Source organism: Callorhinchus milii, unplaced genomic scaffold, assembly GCF_018977255.1.
Source record: "Callorhinchus milii isolate IMCB2004 unplaced genomic scaffold, IMCB_Cmil_1.0 Scaffold1, whole genome shotgun sequence".
Lineage (NCBI taxonomy): Eukaryota > Metazoa > Chordata > Chondrichthyes > Chimaeriformes > Callorhinchidae > Callorhinchus > Callorhinchus milii.
In genome coordinates this window covers 92,714,484-92,733,933 of record NW_024704742.1, presented here as the reverse complement: position 1 = coordinate 92,733,933, position 19,450 = coordinate 92,714,484, and the positions used below count along the sequence as shown (strand labels likewise).

The 19,450-nt window shown below is 40.5% G+C and overlaps 1 protein-coding gene across 6 annotated transcripts in view; it reads right to left on the bottom strand.

Annotated features, from left to right (window-relative positions):
- Window positions 1–409: 409 nt before the first annotated feature.
- sema4d (sema domain, immunoglobulin domain (Ig), transmembrane domain (TM) and short cytoplasmic domain, (semaphorin) 4D) overlaps window positions 410–19,450 on the bottom strand; it is a 117,560-nt gene continuing 98,519 nt past the window's right edge. For 4 of the 6 annotated variants that reach the window (XM_042333226.1, XM_007900004.2, XM_042333235.1 and 1 more), the window contains one exon: window positions 16,346–18,796. In XM_042333226.1, coding sequence (XP_042189160.1) covers window positions 17,877–18,796 — 920 coding nt within the window. In that variant the 3' untranslated portion in view covers window positions 16,346–17,876. Of the gene's footprint in view, window positions 1,314–1,736; window positions 2,237–3,561; window positions 3,660–5,691; window positions 5,896–15,921; window positions 16,138–16,345; window positions 18,797–19,450 lie in introns of those variants that run through there. The other 2 variants (XM_007900005.2, XM_042333237.1) reach the window with 2 other exon arrangements.

Here is a 19,450-nt window from a genome sequence, read left to right as displayed (position 1 = left end):
AATACTCTGGAATTTGGTAAGCAGGATACATCCCTCCAGGGAGGGAATGCCCATTCCATTCCAAACACGGGAATTTGTATGAGTACATAGTATGCATCGAACTCTCAGTCTAAGTTTGGATACTCTTTAAGCTCGATGATGGGTTTCCGCATGTGAGAGAATCCCAACTGACCAAATAAAAATACCAAAACAAGCTGTTGCTGCCCAGACTCAGAATTACCTTGCATTTAAGGTCCTATCTTCAGAGCTATTTGCTTTGTGAAACATTACTGGTACAGCTTAAATTGTACGACTCCGAGGCAGAGGAAGGGACCTACTTATGTAAAGCACCATGGCTTTATATATTGCACAACTGAAAATGGGAGTCGTTTATTTTATTTTTTTAGATCAAATGAATAATTCTGGCACATAAAACAATAACAGAAAGGTTCACATAAATTCCCCCACCCAATGACCAACTTCCATTTTTTTTATAGAAAGCACTGACTTTGATTCATTGAGCTGAGCACTAGAACAGTTTATCCAATTGTGCACATGTTTATTGTTCTTGAAGGAAACCCTCGCAAAAGGAAACCCAAGGATCTGGAAACTATTTTATAATAAATAACCGTCTGATTAGTTTTTTTTAAAAAAGAAGTAGTTTCCAGGCTTCCACTTTCAAAAACATAGCTGTTAAAAAGCAAAAGACAATAAAGATCTATAAACAATTATAGTTATAATAAAGCAATGTGTTGGGCAGTTTCTTCCTTTTTGTTTAAATAAGCATTGATTATTTGAAATACCATAACTTTTGCTCAAAAATGTTCCCCTTTGGAGACTGCAAATGTTTTGCAGTTGAGGTTGAGATCTTAGGAATGCAGTACAAGAGGCCAATTGACCTGTTGAGCCTTTGCTGGTGCAAGTTCCTCCACTGAAGTACATACTCTAAATCCCAATTCCCCTGTATTGAGGGCTGTGTTTGCTCATGTTGCTTAACTCTGCAGGTGCTAGTTTCAACAGTTCTTGGTTCACCATGAACAAGCAGTGCGGAGCCTATACTAATTCTATTTGTGGACAGTGGAGTCTTACATACAATGATTTCTAATAGATTCCTCATGTGAGGGATGGCATTTCAAATACTTTTTTTTAAAAAGCATCAACTGATTTCTTATTAACTTTTTTTTTAATACAGTGGGTCAAAAATCACAAAATGAGTATCAAATCCAAAATGATCTGTTCTGCACTAAATTAATCTGATTCCTTCCCATGCTGACCTTGTAGATACAAATTATTTCCTGTACGTCTCACTGTAGGTTCTTGTGCTCACAGCTGCCCTGTAAGAAGATGTCAAACAGAAACAAGTTAAATGGAGGTGAACCAAATTCTGAAATGTTACCTAAATGGCGTGTTAAGAAATGCATCGTCAGATCTGTTAAGAAACATCACATGTTTCACCTCAGTACAACTAAATAAATAGTAATTCCTATGAAGTGCTTTGAAAGGTTTCAGCGATGTGATAAGGAGTTATATAAAATGCAAGGATTATTATTTATTTAAATGAAGGTTAATTTGGATGAAAAATCTGTTATTCTTTAGCCCAGGCTAACAGATCTCAACACCAGGTGGAGAAAAGCAACATCTCTCCTCTCTAATGGTTGCATGAATCTGTTTGAAAATGGCCTGGCCTTTACCAACAACACTTAGCATTATTAATAATAAGAATAATCTTTGCATTTGATTTTGTGCTTTATCAAGTTGTTGGTATGTTTCAAAGCACTTCATAGAATATATATCGTAAAGTGCAGGTTAACCAACTCCACAAGCCTAATTTGGCATTATGTAGTACTATAGCACAAGATACTTTTGTGGAGAATGCTCTTCAGAGGTTAGGGTGAGGCAAGTTATTGGGAAGAACAGGAGTTTTGCTCTCCATGATGATACACTCAACCAAAATGCTCTTGATGGGAACACCTTCTAATTCCTAACCAGAGCAACTTTCTTAGTTTGGAATTCACCATTTTCCACTCATGAAAAACAAACCCCTCACCTTCTCCTTGCTGGTTTATTGTGTGCTTTGGGTGCAGTGTGATATGATATCTATAGAAAAAGAGCTTGACAACTAACCCAGTCAGCTCACTTAACTTGTAATTGTTTTGTGTTTAGTGGATCAATAGCGGTGAGTGGCAGCTCCTCAGAAAGTTTCTATGAGGTATCGGGACAGATTTCCTATTGTCTGGCGAGGTGGTTGGTTGTTCTCCTGTAGAGAAGACAGGGGTCTCTCCTGACTACTGTAGGTTTACAATCTATTACATAAAGGAGTTCAAGTCTCTAGGGTAGATTTTGTCAGTGGAATGGTCTTAATTCATTGTTTTTCAAGCCAAAGTGTGTGACATGACCCCACAACCCTTGGTCCCCGATGTGAGAATGCTACAAATTGAACCACGCTGATCCATTATAAATGAAATATGAAAATATATCTTGCAAAGATAAGTGTGCTGATACAGATTCTGCAAGGCTTAATCCTGACTGGATTTCCTACAAATGCACAGTCACTCCACACTAAAATTCTGTGAAGCGCTTTGAGACGTCCTCCGGACGTGAAAGGGCACTAGTCTAAATGCAAAGATTATTATTATTATTGAAGGATGTCACCTGCTTTCTAAAAGCATGTGGGAACTTCTGACATCAAATTGGGGAAATGAGTGTTAAAGCAACAGCTGCTCCACTCCACCCTTTGGCAGGAAGCAGTGGTCAAATCAATGACCTGGTGATGGATTCACAGTCTCAGATATTTGGGCTGGAATAGTTTAGGGCACTTTCTCAGAAGAAGAGAAAGGGAAATTCAGCCAGAACATCCACCCACATGTAGACACATCTCCTAATGACTGGTTCCAGATCTCCAAAGGTGTGGTCAAGTTCCCTTCTGTCTTTGTCGGGAACTGTATTTCAATGGAGTCAGTGTAACATTTGAGGGAGAACAAAATGCTTTTTAACAAATGCAACTTATTTTTGTGAATAAAATGTTTTCATTCTTATGTTGGGTTTGATTGAGGAGGGGTCACATTTTTTTGACTGACGAGCACGTCTTTGTATCTTTTAAATACAGTAACAGATATCTGAGTGTGTTGTTAGGAAGCAAATAAGAAATGTTAAATAATAACCCCAATAATCCTCCAAAATTTGATGTAGCTCCTTTCATGTCGGGAGGATGTTTCAAAGCGCTTCACAGGTGTACTATAAAGTGTAGTGACTGTGTATGTTATAGACAAATGCGGCAGCCAGCCTGCAATATCCCATAAACAGCCATTTGATGTTGCAAGTTCCCACACGCGTTTAGAATGCAGGCTGACATCCCTTCTGGGATGCTGATTTATTATACAGTAACAGATGTCTGAGTGTGTTTGTTAGGAAGCAAATAAAAAATAAATTGCATTTGTTAAAGAGCATTTTGCTCTCGCTCAAAACTTTAGTGTCTCCATACAAGACATTGGATTGTTTATGAGGATTGTTGGCTGCCAGGAGGATGTCAGGAGTAGAGAATATGATTGAGACTCTTGTCACTGTTTATCCTCATATTCCTACCCATGACTTGGTCCAGGCCTGCATCATTTGCTCGTGGTCATCCACTGCCTTCTTCCACTTTGCCAGTTCCTTTGACCACCTCTTTTGAATGAGGGCATCTAAATCCAAAAGGTACGCAAAATTAGTTCAGTTCTTATGCCACTGAGGTATCGAATATCATTCAAAATAGGAGCAAATGAGAAGAAATTGCTTTGCGCACAGAGTTGTTAGAATGTTTTACTGCAAATTGCTGTTGTAATCGAGGGCACAAAACAACATATAAAAGGTAAGTGGAGAAATACAAAAATAGCAAAAGAGCAGCAGGATGGGATAAGTGTTGATAGCTCCAATAGTGATAGCTAGCACCATCACAGATAGGATGATTCTGTGATTTAGCCATAACCCATTCAAATATAAGACAAAACACAAAATACTGCAGATGCTGGAATCTGAAACAAAAACAAAGAGAGCTGGGAAACCTCAGAGGGTCAGGTAGCATCTATGGAGAAAGGAAAGTGAGTCAACGTTTCAGGTCCATGATCCTTTGTCAGAACTGATATAAGACAAGTTCAATCCTCCAGTATTATCTATTCCGTTTCTGTTTCCTCTCCCCCTCTCCTAAACTGCCCCCGCCTAAACTGCCATTCCTCCTTCCTCTGCTCTCCTAATCTGCCCCCTCCACCGACTCTGCCTCAACTCCAGCTCCTGATGTGGAGCAGCTATATATGTAAATTGTCATTGTTGCCCTACACTTACTAATTAAATGGTTTGGATTTATAAATTTCTTACAGTTTTGGCAATATACTTTCAAACATGAGAATAAGATTGAGCTGTCCTCAACATTTTATTAGTTGTTGGCACCTTGTAATTACACTTCTCTTTTCTTAACATTGCTCATAATCATAATCTTTCCCTCCCATCATTAACAAGGACCCTAAAAAGTATTAACAGAAGCCAATCTGAGATTTTTTTCTAGTCTGCACCAGTGCAGAACAAGTGCTCTTTTATAATTTTAAACTGCACAAACTATAGAATCTAATTATTCATCTAACATTGTGATAAGGGACTCGCATGATACCTTTTGTCACCCAGCCTAGGATTTACACGTTTAACCCTTTCTGTGTGAATTGCCAATTCGCACTGAGGGTAATGAAAATTCCTGAAATTCTTCAGAATAAAAGTTCCTGTGTAACAGCAATTAGGGAGGATTTGTTAGCAATTAAATTTGAGGGAAAACAATAGACTTTTGCAATTGCTGCATTGTCTGTCACAATGTGGTACATCCCGTCAATCTCAGATGTAAAATGCAACATACCAAACTGTCAAGTCTCTTCCATTATTACTTGTGATGGAATCACATTTTCCTGAATAGCATTTCATTTGTGAAACTGATCCGAGTTTTATGAATTTTTTTCTTGTATAGGAATTTGGAAAATTATTGCTCAGTGTAGTGTTGCAAGAAATAAAAATAATATCTTTGCATTTGATACATAATATAATAATAATCCCTACATTTGATAATCGTTGATATGTCTCAAAGCGCTGCAGTTTATAATCTACTGTAAAGTGGTATGACCTTGTCTATTTTGTGGGCAAATGCAGTCAATTTGTGCATAGAAATATCCCGCAAACAGTCTGCAAGTGAATGACCAATTGAGGAAGTCAATGTTCTGATGTAAAGGCCTGAACTTGACCCACAACCTTCTGACTCAGAAGCAGTAGTGTTACCAACTGGGCCAGGCTGACACACAACACAGTTTGAATAAACTATAGAGAATTTATGAAGTGTAGTTTCAGAGATAAAAATGGGTCAATTTTGTATTTACCATATAAAGTACTGTAGCATATCGTGTAGAATGAAGCTGTGGACATGTAGTAGTACATTTTAATGGCCAATAGGCTGTCACTTCCAATAGGCTTCTCTAACTGAGTGCTCAGTGTTTCAGCTTTAACTCAAATAAAAGAACACTGCCTTGTTATAAAGCCTTATCACATTGAAGCTTCATTGTAATCACTGCAGAGTTTAGAGACTGCTTTTGGGACAAAGCACAACAGCCAGTTTACACACAGCAAGGTTCCATAAATGATCATGACTGATTTTATCTGGAGAATTGCTGGGAGAAAGTAATGCAATATACTTAAATGATTTACCTTCGACCACGATAAGAACTTTTGAGACCACATTTCTTCTCCTGGACACAGCGCAGCATTGATACTCTGTGTCAGCAGTTATAGTGTCCTTTAGCCAGCTGAGAACATGCATCCTCCCGTCTCTCAATGCTTGAGATTGGTCCTTAATGGAATTTGTCACCTTTTGCCCATTCCTCTCCCAAATAAAGTGCAGATCACTGAATCCTGTGGAATGTAATATAGTTTGTAAGTTAGTAGACTTCTCTTGCAACTTTCCCCCCTTTGCTAATTATTATTACTGCTCTTATTTATCAGTCCAAGATAAAACAGGTCCACCAGTTTGCCTTCCACCATCCTGGCAGTCACATGCACTTGTCATGTCCCAAACTATATGCGTCACATCCCGAGATGTTATTTCCTAACAGAAATCTATCTAATTTGCTCTTGAAAGAGTCAATACCACTCAGTGAGCTCAACATGTGCATGCAGTGGACATTGGGATGAGCTGGATTGTGTGGAGGTTCCCTTCCCTGAAGTGGATTGCCTCTCTCCCATGTGATGTTCTGCACTGAGACCTGGCTGAGATCCCAAAGAATCTGAGCCCACTGAGGGAAAGTGAGTTCAAGTGACAGACAGCTCTGGAAACAAGCTTGTGACCTAGTTCAAATACTGTAGTACATCAACAACATATTACATTTGTATAGTGCCTTTCACGTAGGGACATCAAATTTTAATGCTTAAAGTTAGAAACTTAATACCATTCCTTACAGATATCTGGGGTAGAAATGCCACTTGGGACTAGATTTATTCTATTCTCTTAGCATTTCAGAACATCCAGAAATTTGCTACATTATTGAATTCAGTCTTAACTTTGTTTTTCTGTAGTTCTTAAAATAATCCTTTGAATAAACTAGAGAAGGTTGACTTTGTTGCATCACTATTGGCACCGAGTTTCATCAGTTCTTCCACTCACTGTGGTTCCTCTCCACTGTCTGTGAATTGCAGAGTGTTTGATCGGAGTTGTACACACACAAATCAAAGTATAAACTGACCTCATTATAAGGCTTTCGGTTACAGTGCACCACGCTGCACTTGGGGCTCCTGATACTGGTTAGATTTTACGTTACCACAGACATAGAACCATAGACATTTATGGCACAGAAGAAGGCCATTTGGCCCATTATGTCTCTGCTGGCTGCCTCTAGAGCAATCCTTTCAGTCCCACTTAACTGCCGTTTTTCCCACCTCCCATGAAGCTGACACTTTTTAAAGTGTTTAACTAATTTCCTCTTGAAGGTCAATATTATTGGCCCTGAAATGCCGCCCGATGTGGAGGGCGCTATATAAATGCACGTTGTTGTTATTATTTTGGATTCTGTTAAGATTACATGTTATGTGATACTTAGTGCAACATTCATCCAATTACAACATATGCAATGTTTAGAATACAATAGGACTGATTGTTCCATGTATTTACTCTAGAATCTGGTCCCTACTTCAATACAAGAGACTTAGAAAATATATTTAGCACGTCTCCTCTGTGTGTGTGTGTGTGTGAATTGATCACATGGTGCAGCAGATCAGGAATGTCTAAGGGCTGATTCCAGGTCTTCGCTGCATTAACTGATCTGAAACACAGCCCCAGTTATAATTAGCTTTACTGCCAATGAACTAGAAAGCACAAGAAATAACCAAAGCGCTTGTTCCTAACTGCTCTCAAATTGACCATAGCTGAAGTATAAATGTCGGGTGAGATGAATTTCCAGTTAATACATTTCCTGACACCTCATAGAACAAGCTCACATGTGAGGAATGGTAGCGACTGGTACCCATAATAATAATATAATAATAATAATAATCCTTGCATTTGATATAGCGCTTTTCACGTCGGAAGGACGTCCCAAAGCGCTTCACAGAACACACTGTAAAGTGAATTGACTGTAAATTTGTGGGCGAACGCGGCAGCCAATTGCGCACAGCAATGTCCCACAAACAGTCGTAGATTGAAAATGCCAATTTTATTATTGTTTTTGGTTTTGGAGGGATTATTATTAGACATGTGGAGTAAGGAAACTGGCCCAAGGTTTGGCCCTGCCTGGAATTGAACTCAGGTCTCTCGCTTGCAAAGCGAGTGCTCTAACCACTGAGCTACAGGACTCCACATGACACCTACTTTGGATGAGACGGAAAAACAAGATTCTATCTGCCTATTCAGGTGTGCATTAAAGATCCCATGGCACTATTTGAAAAGAGAAAGGTGTTTCCCCCAATGCCATGGCCAACAATCCCCTCCAAGTAAAATTGGTTATTCACTCCATGGATGTTTGTGGGACGTTGCTGTCCACAACTGGTTGCTGTGTTCACCCACAAAACACACTGTCACTCCTATAAGCAAATAGCAATGGAATAACTTTCACCTTTGTCTGCTCCTGTCTTATAACCTCCAATACATGGGTTCAAAAAGAGCTGCGATTTCAAACAGAATTCTTTAATAAGGAGTCCGAGTAATAAATAAACATTCCTTCCAACAACCGGAATAATTGAAGTTGATCCTGTCAAAGCAAAGTTCCTACGGGTTATGAGACGTGGTCTCTGTTCCCAGAAGGCATTCCCATTTACAACTAGGTGTCCTGATTCACACCACTCCCATTTAGAAATTGCAAGTTTCATACTCCACTGTTTCTAAACAGGTATTTATTTTTAAAGTTGACGTAGTATTGATTGCTTCAGTGGGAGTGTATGTCACATACTCCCTGCTCTATGGAGGAAATATTCTTCCAGTTCCTAGTCTTGCAGATTTTTATTAATTTTAAATCAATGTTCTCCAACTAATCCTGTGTGTAAACACGAGCACGCTTTAAACAAAGGGAATAGCCATGCACACAGGTTTGCAAAGCAACACAATTAAAATGAAAGCTCTCCACCACAGAAGAAAATAGCAAACAGACTCCTAAGTATGACAAGCATTGCTAAATTTCAAAGAGAGAAAAGGTCAGTTTCACAACTGTATTTCAGTTTCCCAACTGTTTCCACGAATGTTTGTAAGACACTGCTGTGCGCAATTGGCTACCACATTTCGCCCACAAAATATAGTCAATTCACTTTACAATATATCCTGCGAAGCACTTTGAGACGTCTAGAAGACATGATAAGACGCTATATCAAATGCAGCAAAAACAACAACAAAATTACATTTATAGAGCGCCTTTCACGTCGGGAGGATGTCCCAAAGTGCTAAACAGTCAGGGGTTAGGACCCGAGCATGGGGGAGGGGTGGGGGAGGGGTGAGGGAAGGCAGAGAGGTGGAATGGCGACCAAAGGCACGGTCGAAGAAAAGGGTCTTGAGACCGGCCTTGAAGGGGGCAAAGGAGGAAGCGAGGCGAAGGGACCGTGGGATGGAGTTCCAGAGTGTGGGGGCAGAGAGGCTGAAAGCCCGGCCACCGATGGTCGGGCGGGAGACATGGAGCAGACCAGAGCCCGCTGAACGGAGGGAGTGGGCAAATTGGTAGGGAGTTGCAGATCAGAGAGGTAGGAGGGGGCAAGGCCATGGATGGCCTTGAAAGTGAGGACGAGGATCTTGAATTTGATCCTCTGAGAGATGGGGAGCCAGTGTAGTCGGGGGAGGGTGGGAGTAATGCGGTCACGGAGCCTGGTCCGTGAGAGTACACGAGTTGTGGAGTTTGGGATGATCTGCAGCCTGTGAAGTGAAGAGTTGGGAAGGCCTATGAGGAACGAGTTTCCATAATCGAGCGTTGATGTGATAAATGCATGGATAAGGGTTTCGGCAGCCTGAGGGGTGAGGCAGTGGCGGAGTCTAGCAATGTTGCGGAGGTGGTGGTAGGCAGTGCCGGTCATGGCGCGGATGTGGGGGAGAAAGGACAGTTCAGGGTCAAACAAGACACCCAGGTTCCTGACTGGCTTAGTGAGGTTGAGTGTGCAGCGTGGAGGCTGATGCTGCCAGCGCCCGAGGGCCTCAGTCTTGCTGACGTTGAGTTGGAGAAAGTTGTCGCTCATCCAGGACTTGATGTTGGACATGCAGTCAGTCAGGACGCCAGTAGTACTGGAGTTCAGGGTGGAGGCAGAGAGGTAGAGTTGGGTGTTATCCGCATACATGTGGAAATTTACCCCATGTCTGAGGATGATGTCACCAAGGTGGAGCATGTAGAGGGTGAAGAGAAGGGGATTGAGGACAGAGCCCTGAGGGACACTGCACGAGACGGTGCGGGGGCTGGAGGAGAAGCCGTTTGCAGAGACGAAGTGGAGGCGGTGTGAAAGGTAGGACCTGAACCAGTCAAGGACAGAACCTTGAAGGTTGAGATGGGGGGGAGAGTTGGTGGAGGAGGATTGAATAGTCCACAGTATTAAAGGCAGCGGAGAGGTCAAGGAGGACGTGGAGGCAGAGGGAGCCCTAGTCGCACATGTCATTTGTGACCTTGACCAGAGCAGTTTCTGTTCTGTGGGCAGCACAGAAACCCGATTGGAGGAGTTCATGGAGGGAATGGGAGGAGAAGAAAGAGTGAAGCTGGGAGGCAACGGCTCTCTCAAGGACCTTGGATAGGAAGGGGAGGTTTGAGATGGTAGCTGGATAGCAAGGTTATTATTATTAAAACATGAAAGACCCGCTAATATATTCTGCCCAAGTAATACTTGTGTTGGAAAGATCAAATGCCTTGACCTTTGCCGTTCAGCAGTTGCCATAGATACTTAACAATAAAGTGTTTTGTTACCTGAGCAAAATGGTGCAATGTTATATTATCCTCACACTTCTGCACTGGCCCCCATCCCGCAGAGAATCGATTTCAAGATCCTCATTCTCACTTTTAAATCCCTCTGAGGTTTTGCCCCACCATACAGCTCCGAACTGCTTAAACCCTACAAACCCGCCCACTTCCTCTAATCACAAAGCACGGATGCCAGTCACCTGCATTTACTCTCTCAAAGCAACCTTTTGATTCAGAGGCTCTCACCCATGATGAGCATTGTAAAGTGGAATGTTACAGCATGGAAACTGGCAATTTGACCCAACTAGACCTTGCCAGTGTTTATACTCCACAAAAGCCCCCACCCCTCCTAATTCCCCCCTCCTATTCTCCTCTCTTTCCTCATGGGATAGAATACAAAGTTAAAACAATTCTTGCACTTGGTCGTCGATCTCTGATGATGATGTAATCTTTGCATTTGATATCTTTCCAATATTGGCAAAACATCTCAAAGGACCCTATGTGTAATTGCTGTCAAGTCTCGTGACTATTTGGTCATTTACTACATGGCTGTTTACAGATGTTGCTATGCGTAAATTGAGTGTTGCGTTTGCTTACAAAATACAGTCACTACACTTTAAAGCGTATCCTGTGAAAAGTTCTGAGACATCTTCTCAATGTGAAAGGTATGATATCAAATGTAAATATTACTATTATTATTGGTAGGTAAACAGGCAACCATACAGTAAGGTCCCACAAACGGCAAGGTCTTCCAAAGAGGATAAACTCTCAATAGTATCGGGGGATCTTTTCATCTCCACCTGAACAGCCATACTGGGTTTTAATTTAACGCACATCCTGAAAGATGTGTTGCACTTCTGACAATGCAGTGGTCCCCCAGAATATCACTGCAATGTCAGCCTGGATTAATATCTCAAGTTCCAACATTAGACTTGAACACACTCAGCGGTGAGAGTGCTACCAAATGGGTCAGACTGACACCTCATGAAACCACTCTAATTATTACCTTATTGTTTTTATTTTCTTCATCATGAACTGATTATGGTCTACGCTATTTACATTTCCAGTTCACCAATCAAAATAGTAACTAGCCAGTAGCTGAACATCAATATGATTTGTAAAAGCTACAACCTTCCCTTGTGGCAACTATGAACATGTTGCTTTATTAAAAAGTGAGCAACAACTTTCCCTTTTTTTATACTAATTCCATCGAAACTGTGTCAGGTACTGTATTTCATCTTTGCTTTACTAAGAATAATCCATTGGAAAATAACATCTCCTCACTTCGTAATTGCATGAAAGACACAAAATTCAGATCTTTGTGCTTTAAAATCAAAACTAAAACTAAACACATAATTGCCTCTTGCTGAGGATATACATTTAAGATATTCACATCTTTTTGGAATGTCTGCACCTAGTTATTTTCAGATCCTGATGGTGTTAGTCACAGTGACAGAGATCACTGCCTTATCGACGCTATTCGGCCATTCCCCTGACGGCAAATAATCTGATAACCTTGAGGTCAGTTCCCTCAAAACTACCATTTATTGTGCTAGTGTGAACACATTCATCTCTCATTCCCACTCTCGCAACGTCCCCTATTAAAAGGAGTAGATAAAACACAAGCTAACGACCAGCTGTAACTCATGAATAACTCAACAGAGTGGGAAGCTGTAACTTCTGGATAGAAATTAATATTGTCATTCTGTGACCCATTGATACATGACCAAACTGTGGCATCTTCATTCCACCATCAGTGGCTGTGCTTTCAGCCACTACACCCCAAAACTCTGGAATTCTCTCCTTCCCTCCCCACCTTCAATTCCCACCTAAAGACCTTCCTTTTTGATCGTGGTTTCGGTCACCTCCCCCCTGCCTCTGGCTCGGCATCAAACTCTGTCAATGTCAAGCGCTCCGGGACACTACCCCGCATGAAGGGCACTATATAAATGCAAGTTGTTGTGGTTGTAGTGAATCTAGTGTTTTCAATAGCAAATTAATAACATGAATTTTCCAAAATATAGAGAAGCGATAAAGATACAGGAGACTATTCTAACACGGGCCGCAATGAAGGTCAATGACCAGAAAGTGAAATCAATCAAATCTGGCAGTACAGGAACTCAAAAGACGTCCATGCACAAAGCTAAATATTGACAAGCGATCGCAGCTGATGTTGGGCAACACATCTGCAATTCACAATGACAAATATTGGGACTTGGAACTCATATTGTCTAAACTGATGCTAACGCAGTGCTGCAGGATTGATACATTGTCAGAGCTGACACTCTTCTGGTGAGATATCAAACTGACATGCTGTCTGCCTGATTGGGTGGTCATTAAAGATCCCATTGCACTATTTGAAAAGAGAAAGCAGTATCCCCCGGTGTCCTGGCCAAATATCCCCCAAATAAAATTGGTCATTCACTTCATGGCTGTTTGGGAATATTGCTATGTGAAAATGACTGCTATATTTTCCTGCAAAATACACAACCGCTACACTTCACAGTAAATCTAGTGAATTTCTTTTGAGAAGAAGCCCGTCATCAGAAATGTCTCTTCCTGCACCTGTACGAAGCAGGAAGTGATGTCGGTGGCGACTTAGGCGTGAAAGTCGGCTATTTTAGCGCAAAAAGCCAATACACATAAAGGGAACGAAGCATTAGGTGAGTAATCACATTAGTGATCAGGGTTCACAGTACAATTGCGTTCATTGGAATTCACCCAATTGCTCACAAAATACACAGTCACACCACTTTATAGAAGTGAAGTGCTTGGAGACATCTGGATGACATAAGGTGCTATGTCAAATGCAGGGAATATTATCATTAATAATAATATTACAAATAATAATGGTGCCAAAGTAATGTTACTTAAAATACTCCCAAAATGAGTCAATATTTAAAAAGGTCAAATTGAAGCAACTGAAACTGTTCATTAATGCCCAACTTGATATACTGTACAAAGCAGCCCAGGGCAAAGGATCAAAAATCCAGTGGAACGAGAAACAGCACAGGATCACAGAGATCACTCAAACCCCTTTCACAATTGCTTAAGGGACAGCATGGCATTGCCTGCCGGGGGGTCTGAAATTCTACTTAGTTTCAGCCTGAAAGACCATTTTGTCTTGAAATTGAAAATGTTGCGTTGTAGAAACAGTTTAAATCTAGTCTTAGTTGAGGAGACAGTTCTTTTTAGGAACGGGAAAAACAGCCTCCAAATTAAATCTAAGCATTTTCCGCAATATAGCATAGCACCATCTTAAATTTTAAATTAAAATGGTCAAAGACCAGGTGGAATTTCTGTCCTCGGGAATTCTGGCATATGACCTCCATTGTGAAGTGGAATTTGTGCTAGTGAGCTTCAATCTGCTCTCAATCAAACATGTACTCTTGACCAGGCATGAAATGGAGGCTGTATTCTTCTCCAGAAGGAAAAGTCATCCTGGGCTAGGTCCTAGATGGCATTTGAAGATGGTGTAATAATAATAATCCTTGCATTTGATATAGCGCCTTATCACGTTGTTGAGACATCTCAAAGCGCTTCACAGAATATCCAGTAAAGTGAATTAACTGGTTATTTTGTGGGTGAAACAAGGAAGTCAATTATGTACAGCAGTGCCACACAAACAGTCGTGGATTGAGTAACTTAATTTTTTTAAAGCGATTATTACCTCAGAAAGCGATCCACCAATTAGCTAAGAACCAGGATCCTACTTACTGTTAGGTACAGAGGCATGCGGAGTAAGAAAACTTGCCTAAGGTTTATCCCTGCCCGGTAATGGGCCTGGAGGGTGGATATCGTGCAGTGGGAGTGGCTGATGCCATGGGGCGGTTGGACGATTATTGGCAATGAGGGAACTGCTAGTCTGGAAACTACCATTTAGCTCTACAGGAGAAGTCTGGAGTAGACTTCCTTATTCCAAATGCTCATGTGCCGCCTCTTCCTGTTGGCAGGTCCAAGTAATGCACCTCTAGCGGACAGGGAGTTAGAGCTGTGAGCTGATCCATCCCGAGGCCTCTCTCTCTCTGCTCTTGGGCTCACAGGAGGAGGGTCCTGGACCAGGAGGGTGAGAGAACAAAGCCTGGGTTACATGGTTGTGTCATACCTTGGCAGATAACACTGCAGAGTGAGTGTGGGGCCTTTATTAATTGGTGGAGGAAAGAGTACAGTGAATTGAAATGGAGGCTGCAAGTGAGAGGTTCTATGAGGGGTTTAAGACACAGACAGCAAACCAGGTGCCATCCTTCCTCCCTCCCCCACCCAGCACTGTTAGAGGTCAGGTTATAGTTGTCTGTAGGAAATTGCTGGAGACGGTTGGGATTGACTCCTCCCCCCCAGTGAATAAACTGAGTAGCAAACTAAGCCAACCTCCATATGCATTAATATCTTGTCTGTCTCAAGTGCTCCTCAGTTTCAATATCCATTAATACCTAGTGTCTGGGAACAGCTTCCAACCAATTCCCTTGGTACCAGGTGAGAAACATTACAGGAGAGAAGTAAATTGCTAACGCTTAAAAATGACCATAGATTCATAAAGTCAATGGTTTCTACCTCTTTCATGAAAAAATACTCAGCTTCATTTTGAAGGTAGTTTTTTTTTAAAAAATGAAAAAGAAATAGCCAGAACAAATGTGAAGGGCTGGTGTCTTCCAATATGACCAGGGCAGGCTTGATAAACCGAATAACAAAACAAAAAGCTAATTCACAGAATTGAGCTCACCTTCAAAACTACAACAAAGATTTGTTTGGAAATGTGAATGATTTGAGATTGAGAGATTATATTCAGCCATTGTGATCAAATTTACTATATAAGCTGATAAACATAACAGATCAAGGTCATGGTGTTGGAACTGGGAACCCTGTTGGGCAATCCTTCCTAACTGACAATGTCACTACTACCTTTGACATTGCTTCAACAAATATTTACAATTGTTTGTGAGGTGTATGAGGATGCATCGTTCATGAATGAATCAAACTAAGATACCTGCAAAAATCAACACATGCATTGTTTGCACCATACTCATTGTTCAACAAATAAAGTACGAGGGATGTACATCTAGTAAACGTACGAGGGAATGTTGCATTTCAACTTTTATTGTGCATTTATGAAAATAATTCAGCTGACGATCAAAAGTAAGTAATATATTATGGTAAGGTGCCAAGCATCAAAGAACGATTCATTGCCCCTAGTGAAGGATACAAGAGACAAGCCACATCAAGTTCTCTATAAAACTTGGTCACTGTGTTTTCACTAAGAACACGGTTATTAACACTGAATATAGTTTTGGAGTCTTAAGATCTACAGTGTTTTTGTACTAAGACTCCAGGGTATGGCTCTGTACTGTCAATCATCTGCAATATTGTAACCTGACATGCCCATATACAAACTCAAAACAGACTTCTTTAGCAAGATAAAAACAAGTTGATTCACAGTAGTAAAAGGGACCAATTCTTTTTTTCCTCCCCTTTCCCCTCCCAAACAAATGTGCAAAAAGGTAAAAATCGTTCTTGTTAGCAGATGCTCACTCACCAATGGCTTGACAGAAGAGATGGACAGATCCAGGGCTACACACAGTGTGTGTCTGGTCGCTCAGCAGTGGGGCTAACAGCTGGACCACTGTACTGTCTACACTGGACCAATCGTGAGAAGACCCTCCAGATGGGGTAATAGCAGGGGAAGGAGGTGGATCAGATCCAAGAGACGGAGAGGAAGAACCGAGAGGAGTAAAAGGTAAAACAGGAGAGGCTGTGAGACACAAAGGCACAAAAGAACAGAGCTCTGAAGAAAATATTATATATATATATACACATATATAATATATATATTATATATAAATGAAACAGATCATGCACTAATAGATGATAAAGACAAGTGTTGGTGAACAGACAGAAGTATTACCTAAGTTTTTGCATAAATCCTGACATGTGGGAAGGCAGGTTGAGAACAAACGAGGCTCATTCAAATGTTTAGTATTTTAACAAAGTGGGAAACACTCAACAATTGAAACCTTTGACTTCTATTTACACAATTAAAAAAATAGAAAATAGTTTTATATACAAGTTTTCATACATTCGAACCGGTTTACACTATTAAAGTACCACATCAATTTAGCTCTACACAAAAAACTTCCTTTCAAATTTCAAAATCCTGTTTCTTTCTGCACATGTACATATTAGCAAACAAAGAAGGTGTACAACAAAAAAAAATTGTTATGCACAGAAATGCAAATTATACAAATATACAGAGCTGCCACATTAATGTCAAATTAAAAAGCTGGTTAATTGCACCAGTTGCTCACATTTTCAGTATGCAGTCCAGCAGGCTACTAAAATTGTTCAGTACTTTTAGCGGCAAATCACAGGCTCCAAAGCTCTAGTCAGTCGCATGAGTCCATGTTATGTGGCTTTAAAAAGTCTTGAGAGAAACTGCAACATGTATGTAGTCTGTAAGATTCTTGTTTAAGGAATGCAGCAGGGAGTTTGTCCGTCCCCCCACCATTATGTGTTCATTTCTCTCACTATGACAGCCACTTTAAAAATCCATCGCTGTATCAATGTGACTATAAGTGTGATAGTGCTTAGCAAGTGTCGAACATCTTCCACAGGTAAAATCCTTTCAACGCAGGCAGCCCCTATAATTAAGGCCGTGGCTCAGAAACAGCATTTGGGCAATGAACACTCTGCCAATGGTAAGGTACTAGTTTTAAAAAAAAGGCATTAGTTCTATAAATCAGTCTTGTGGACTCTATGTTTCACTGCAGCAGATTAGGATCTAAATCTAATCAGAAATTCAGATAACCCTTCTTTTTCTTCTTTCAATTAGAGAATTAAAAAAAACATGAAATCTATTATTCGACTGTTCCCTGAGGTCTGCAGAATATTAGCAATGAACAAAAGTATCAACTTACGCATCAACCTACATTAGATGCAGCAATTATCTACAGATATTTCTAACAGAATATCACTCATAAGCTTTCAGTGCAATATCAATATAATAATAATCTTTGAGTTTGATATAGCGCCTTATCACAGCATCCAGATGTCTCAAAGCGCTTCGCAAAACCTTCTGTAAAGTGGAGTGACTGTGTATTTTGTGGGTCAGCCAGTTTGTGCACTGCAACGTCCCACAAACAGCCATGGAATGAATCACATATACAGTATACGAAACAAATTTGTGCTCCAATTTGGACAGTATTTTGAAAAATTTACCAATTTGATAAATTAATATTTTCCAATTTGGAATGAAAACTGAAGATGTATGAAAACAATTTTGTTTGGCTGAATATAATGCAGGTTGAGTGTGCAAGATTCAGATAACAGCTTTAATAACTTTCAGATAACAGCTTTAATAACACTAAGCAAAACTTCTGAACAAACGACAAATTTAGCTAACATACTATGACCTCTAAATCTCTAAACCCTCAACTTCCACACTCTTGCTCACAATAGATTGCCTCTATATGGCTATGAGTAATATTAATAGTATTAGCAAAGGCTCTGTGCTTCATCATCAATGAATTTAATATCTACATCTTTCTCAGGCTCAGCAGACTGGACTTTGTGGTTCTCTTGGATTTCTTTAAGCTCCTGAGGCTTCTCTGTATTTGGAAGCTTGCCATTCCCACAATCTGATTCAGTTTCGTAACCCTTGTCACCAGCAGGCATCTGCTCTCCACCTTGGTGATCTGAATTGATTTTCACTGCCTGCTGTTTCACCAGCCCCTCGGACACATTCTCATAATCACATTCTGGCTTCTTCCCGTCACCAACTACGCAAGTGCGCAGTTTCAGGCAAGAAGCTGGCAGGTACTTCATGTAACAGTTGTAACTAAGCAGCACTAGGAAAAGAAGTGCAAATACCACAAGGAAAAATACCAGAATGGAATTGCTTTGTTGAGCCCTTGAAGCTTCAAGTACACCTTGTGCGTTTGAAAGCGAACTACCTGTAGATAAAGACTTAAGGATAGAAAATGTGAGGGTGCTAATAGTTGAAGTGGGAAGAGAAGTTTGAATCTGGGTTGTTACAGGGTGAGAAGCCGTTCCTCCTTTATTTATGCTTGCCTGAGTGGTTGCAGAATTACCTTCCGCCTGAGTAAAAGATGTGGTGGGGGGAGCCGTTACAGCCTCAGATAGAGGCTCTACGCTCAGAGAATACCTTTCCACCAGGTGCTCATGCCGGTTTCCCTTTACGTCCTCCATTGTCCAGCACTCATAGACACCCGAGTCCCTCTTAGACAGTTGTAAGATCAGCAAATTATTTCGGTAAAGCCGGTATTTTAAGCCATCATTCAGACTCTCATTATTGAACTTCCAAACTACTGTAGCCAGTCTGGATGCAAGGTGGCACTTCAGCTCTTTAAAACCTCCAGGTTCCATTTTAAACTCAGGAGTGTGAAGAAATTTCCCTGTTAAACAAAATAAAGCAGGTTAAGATTTTTCATTCAAGAATAACAGACTTTGCCAACCAACAGCAAAGCACCAACTATCTGGGTACATGCCATGAATTAGAAGCCATCCACATACACTTCAATGAGTTGCTTGTTCTATTAATCCATTTATGAACACTTCTCATAATACTAATGTAAGAAAATCATTCATATCCCTTAAAGCAAGTGTTCACAGAAGTTTTTAAATCTGCTTTACAGGCAATGCTTTCAAGGAAAGGCAATTCTCAGAGGGAAGTACTACTGCAAATTAGTTACTTATGTGTAAAGTTCCTATATTTAATATGTATTGTAAGATAAGATTGGATTTACTTTTACTAGCTTCCTGGGCAATGAGCCAACCAAGGCCAAACAGATGGCATTTATTCACCAATATTGCTAATTTTNCTATTTATATTGGCTCCTCCACTAGTTAATATTTGTATCTGGAACCACAGTTAGTGTAGATGTGGATTGTCAATGAATTTCACAACTTTGATGTGTGAGGGCATTTACACAAGAATTAACAGGTGTGATATTATTCTGGCACCTTCTGGAGAAATAATCTGGAAATGTTATCCATTGGCCTTTTTTGTATATAAAATAATAATAATGGCAAATTTAACATCTCCTCTA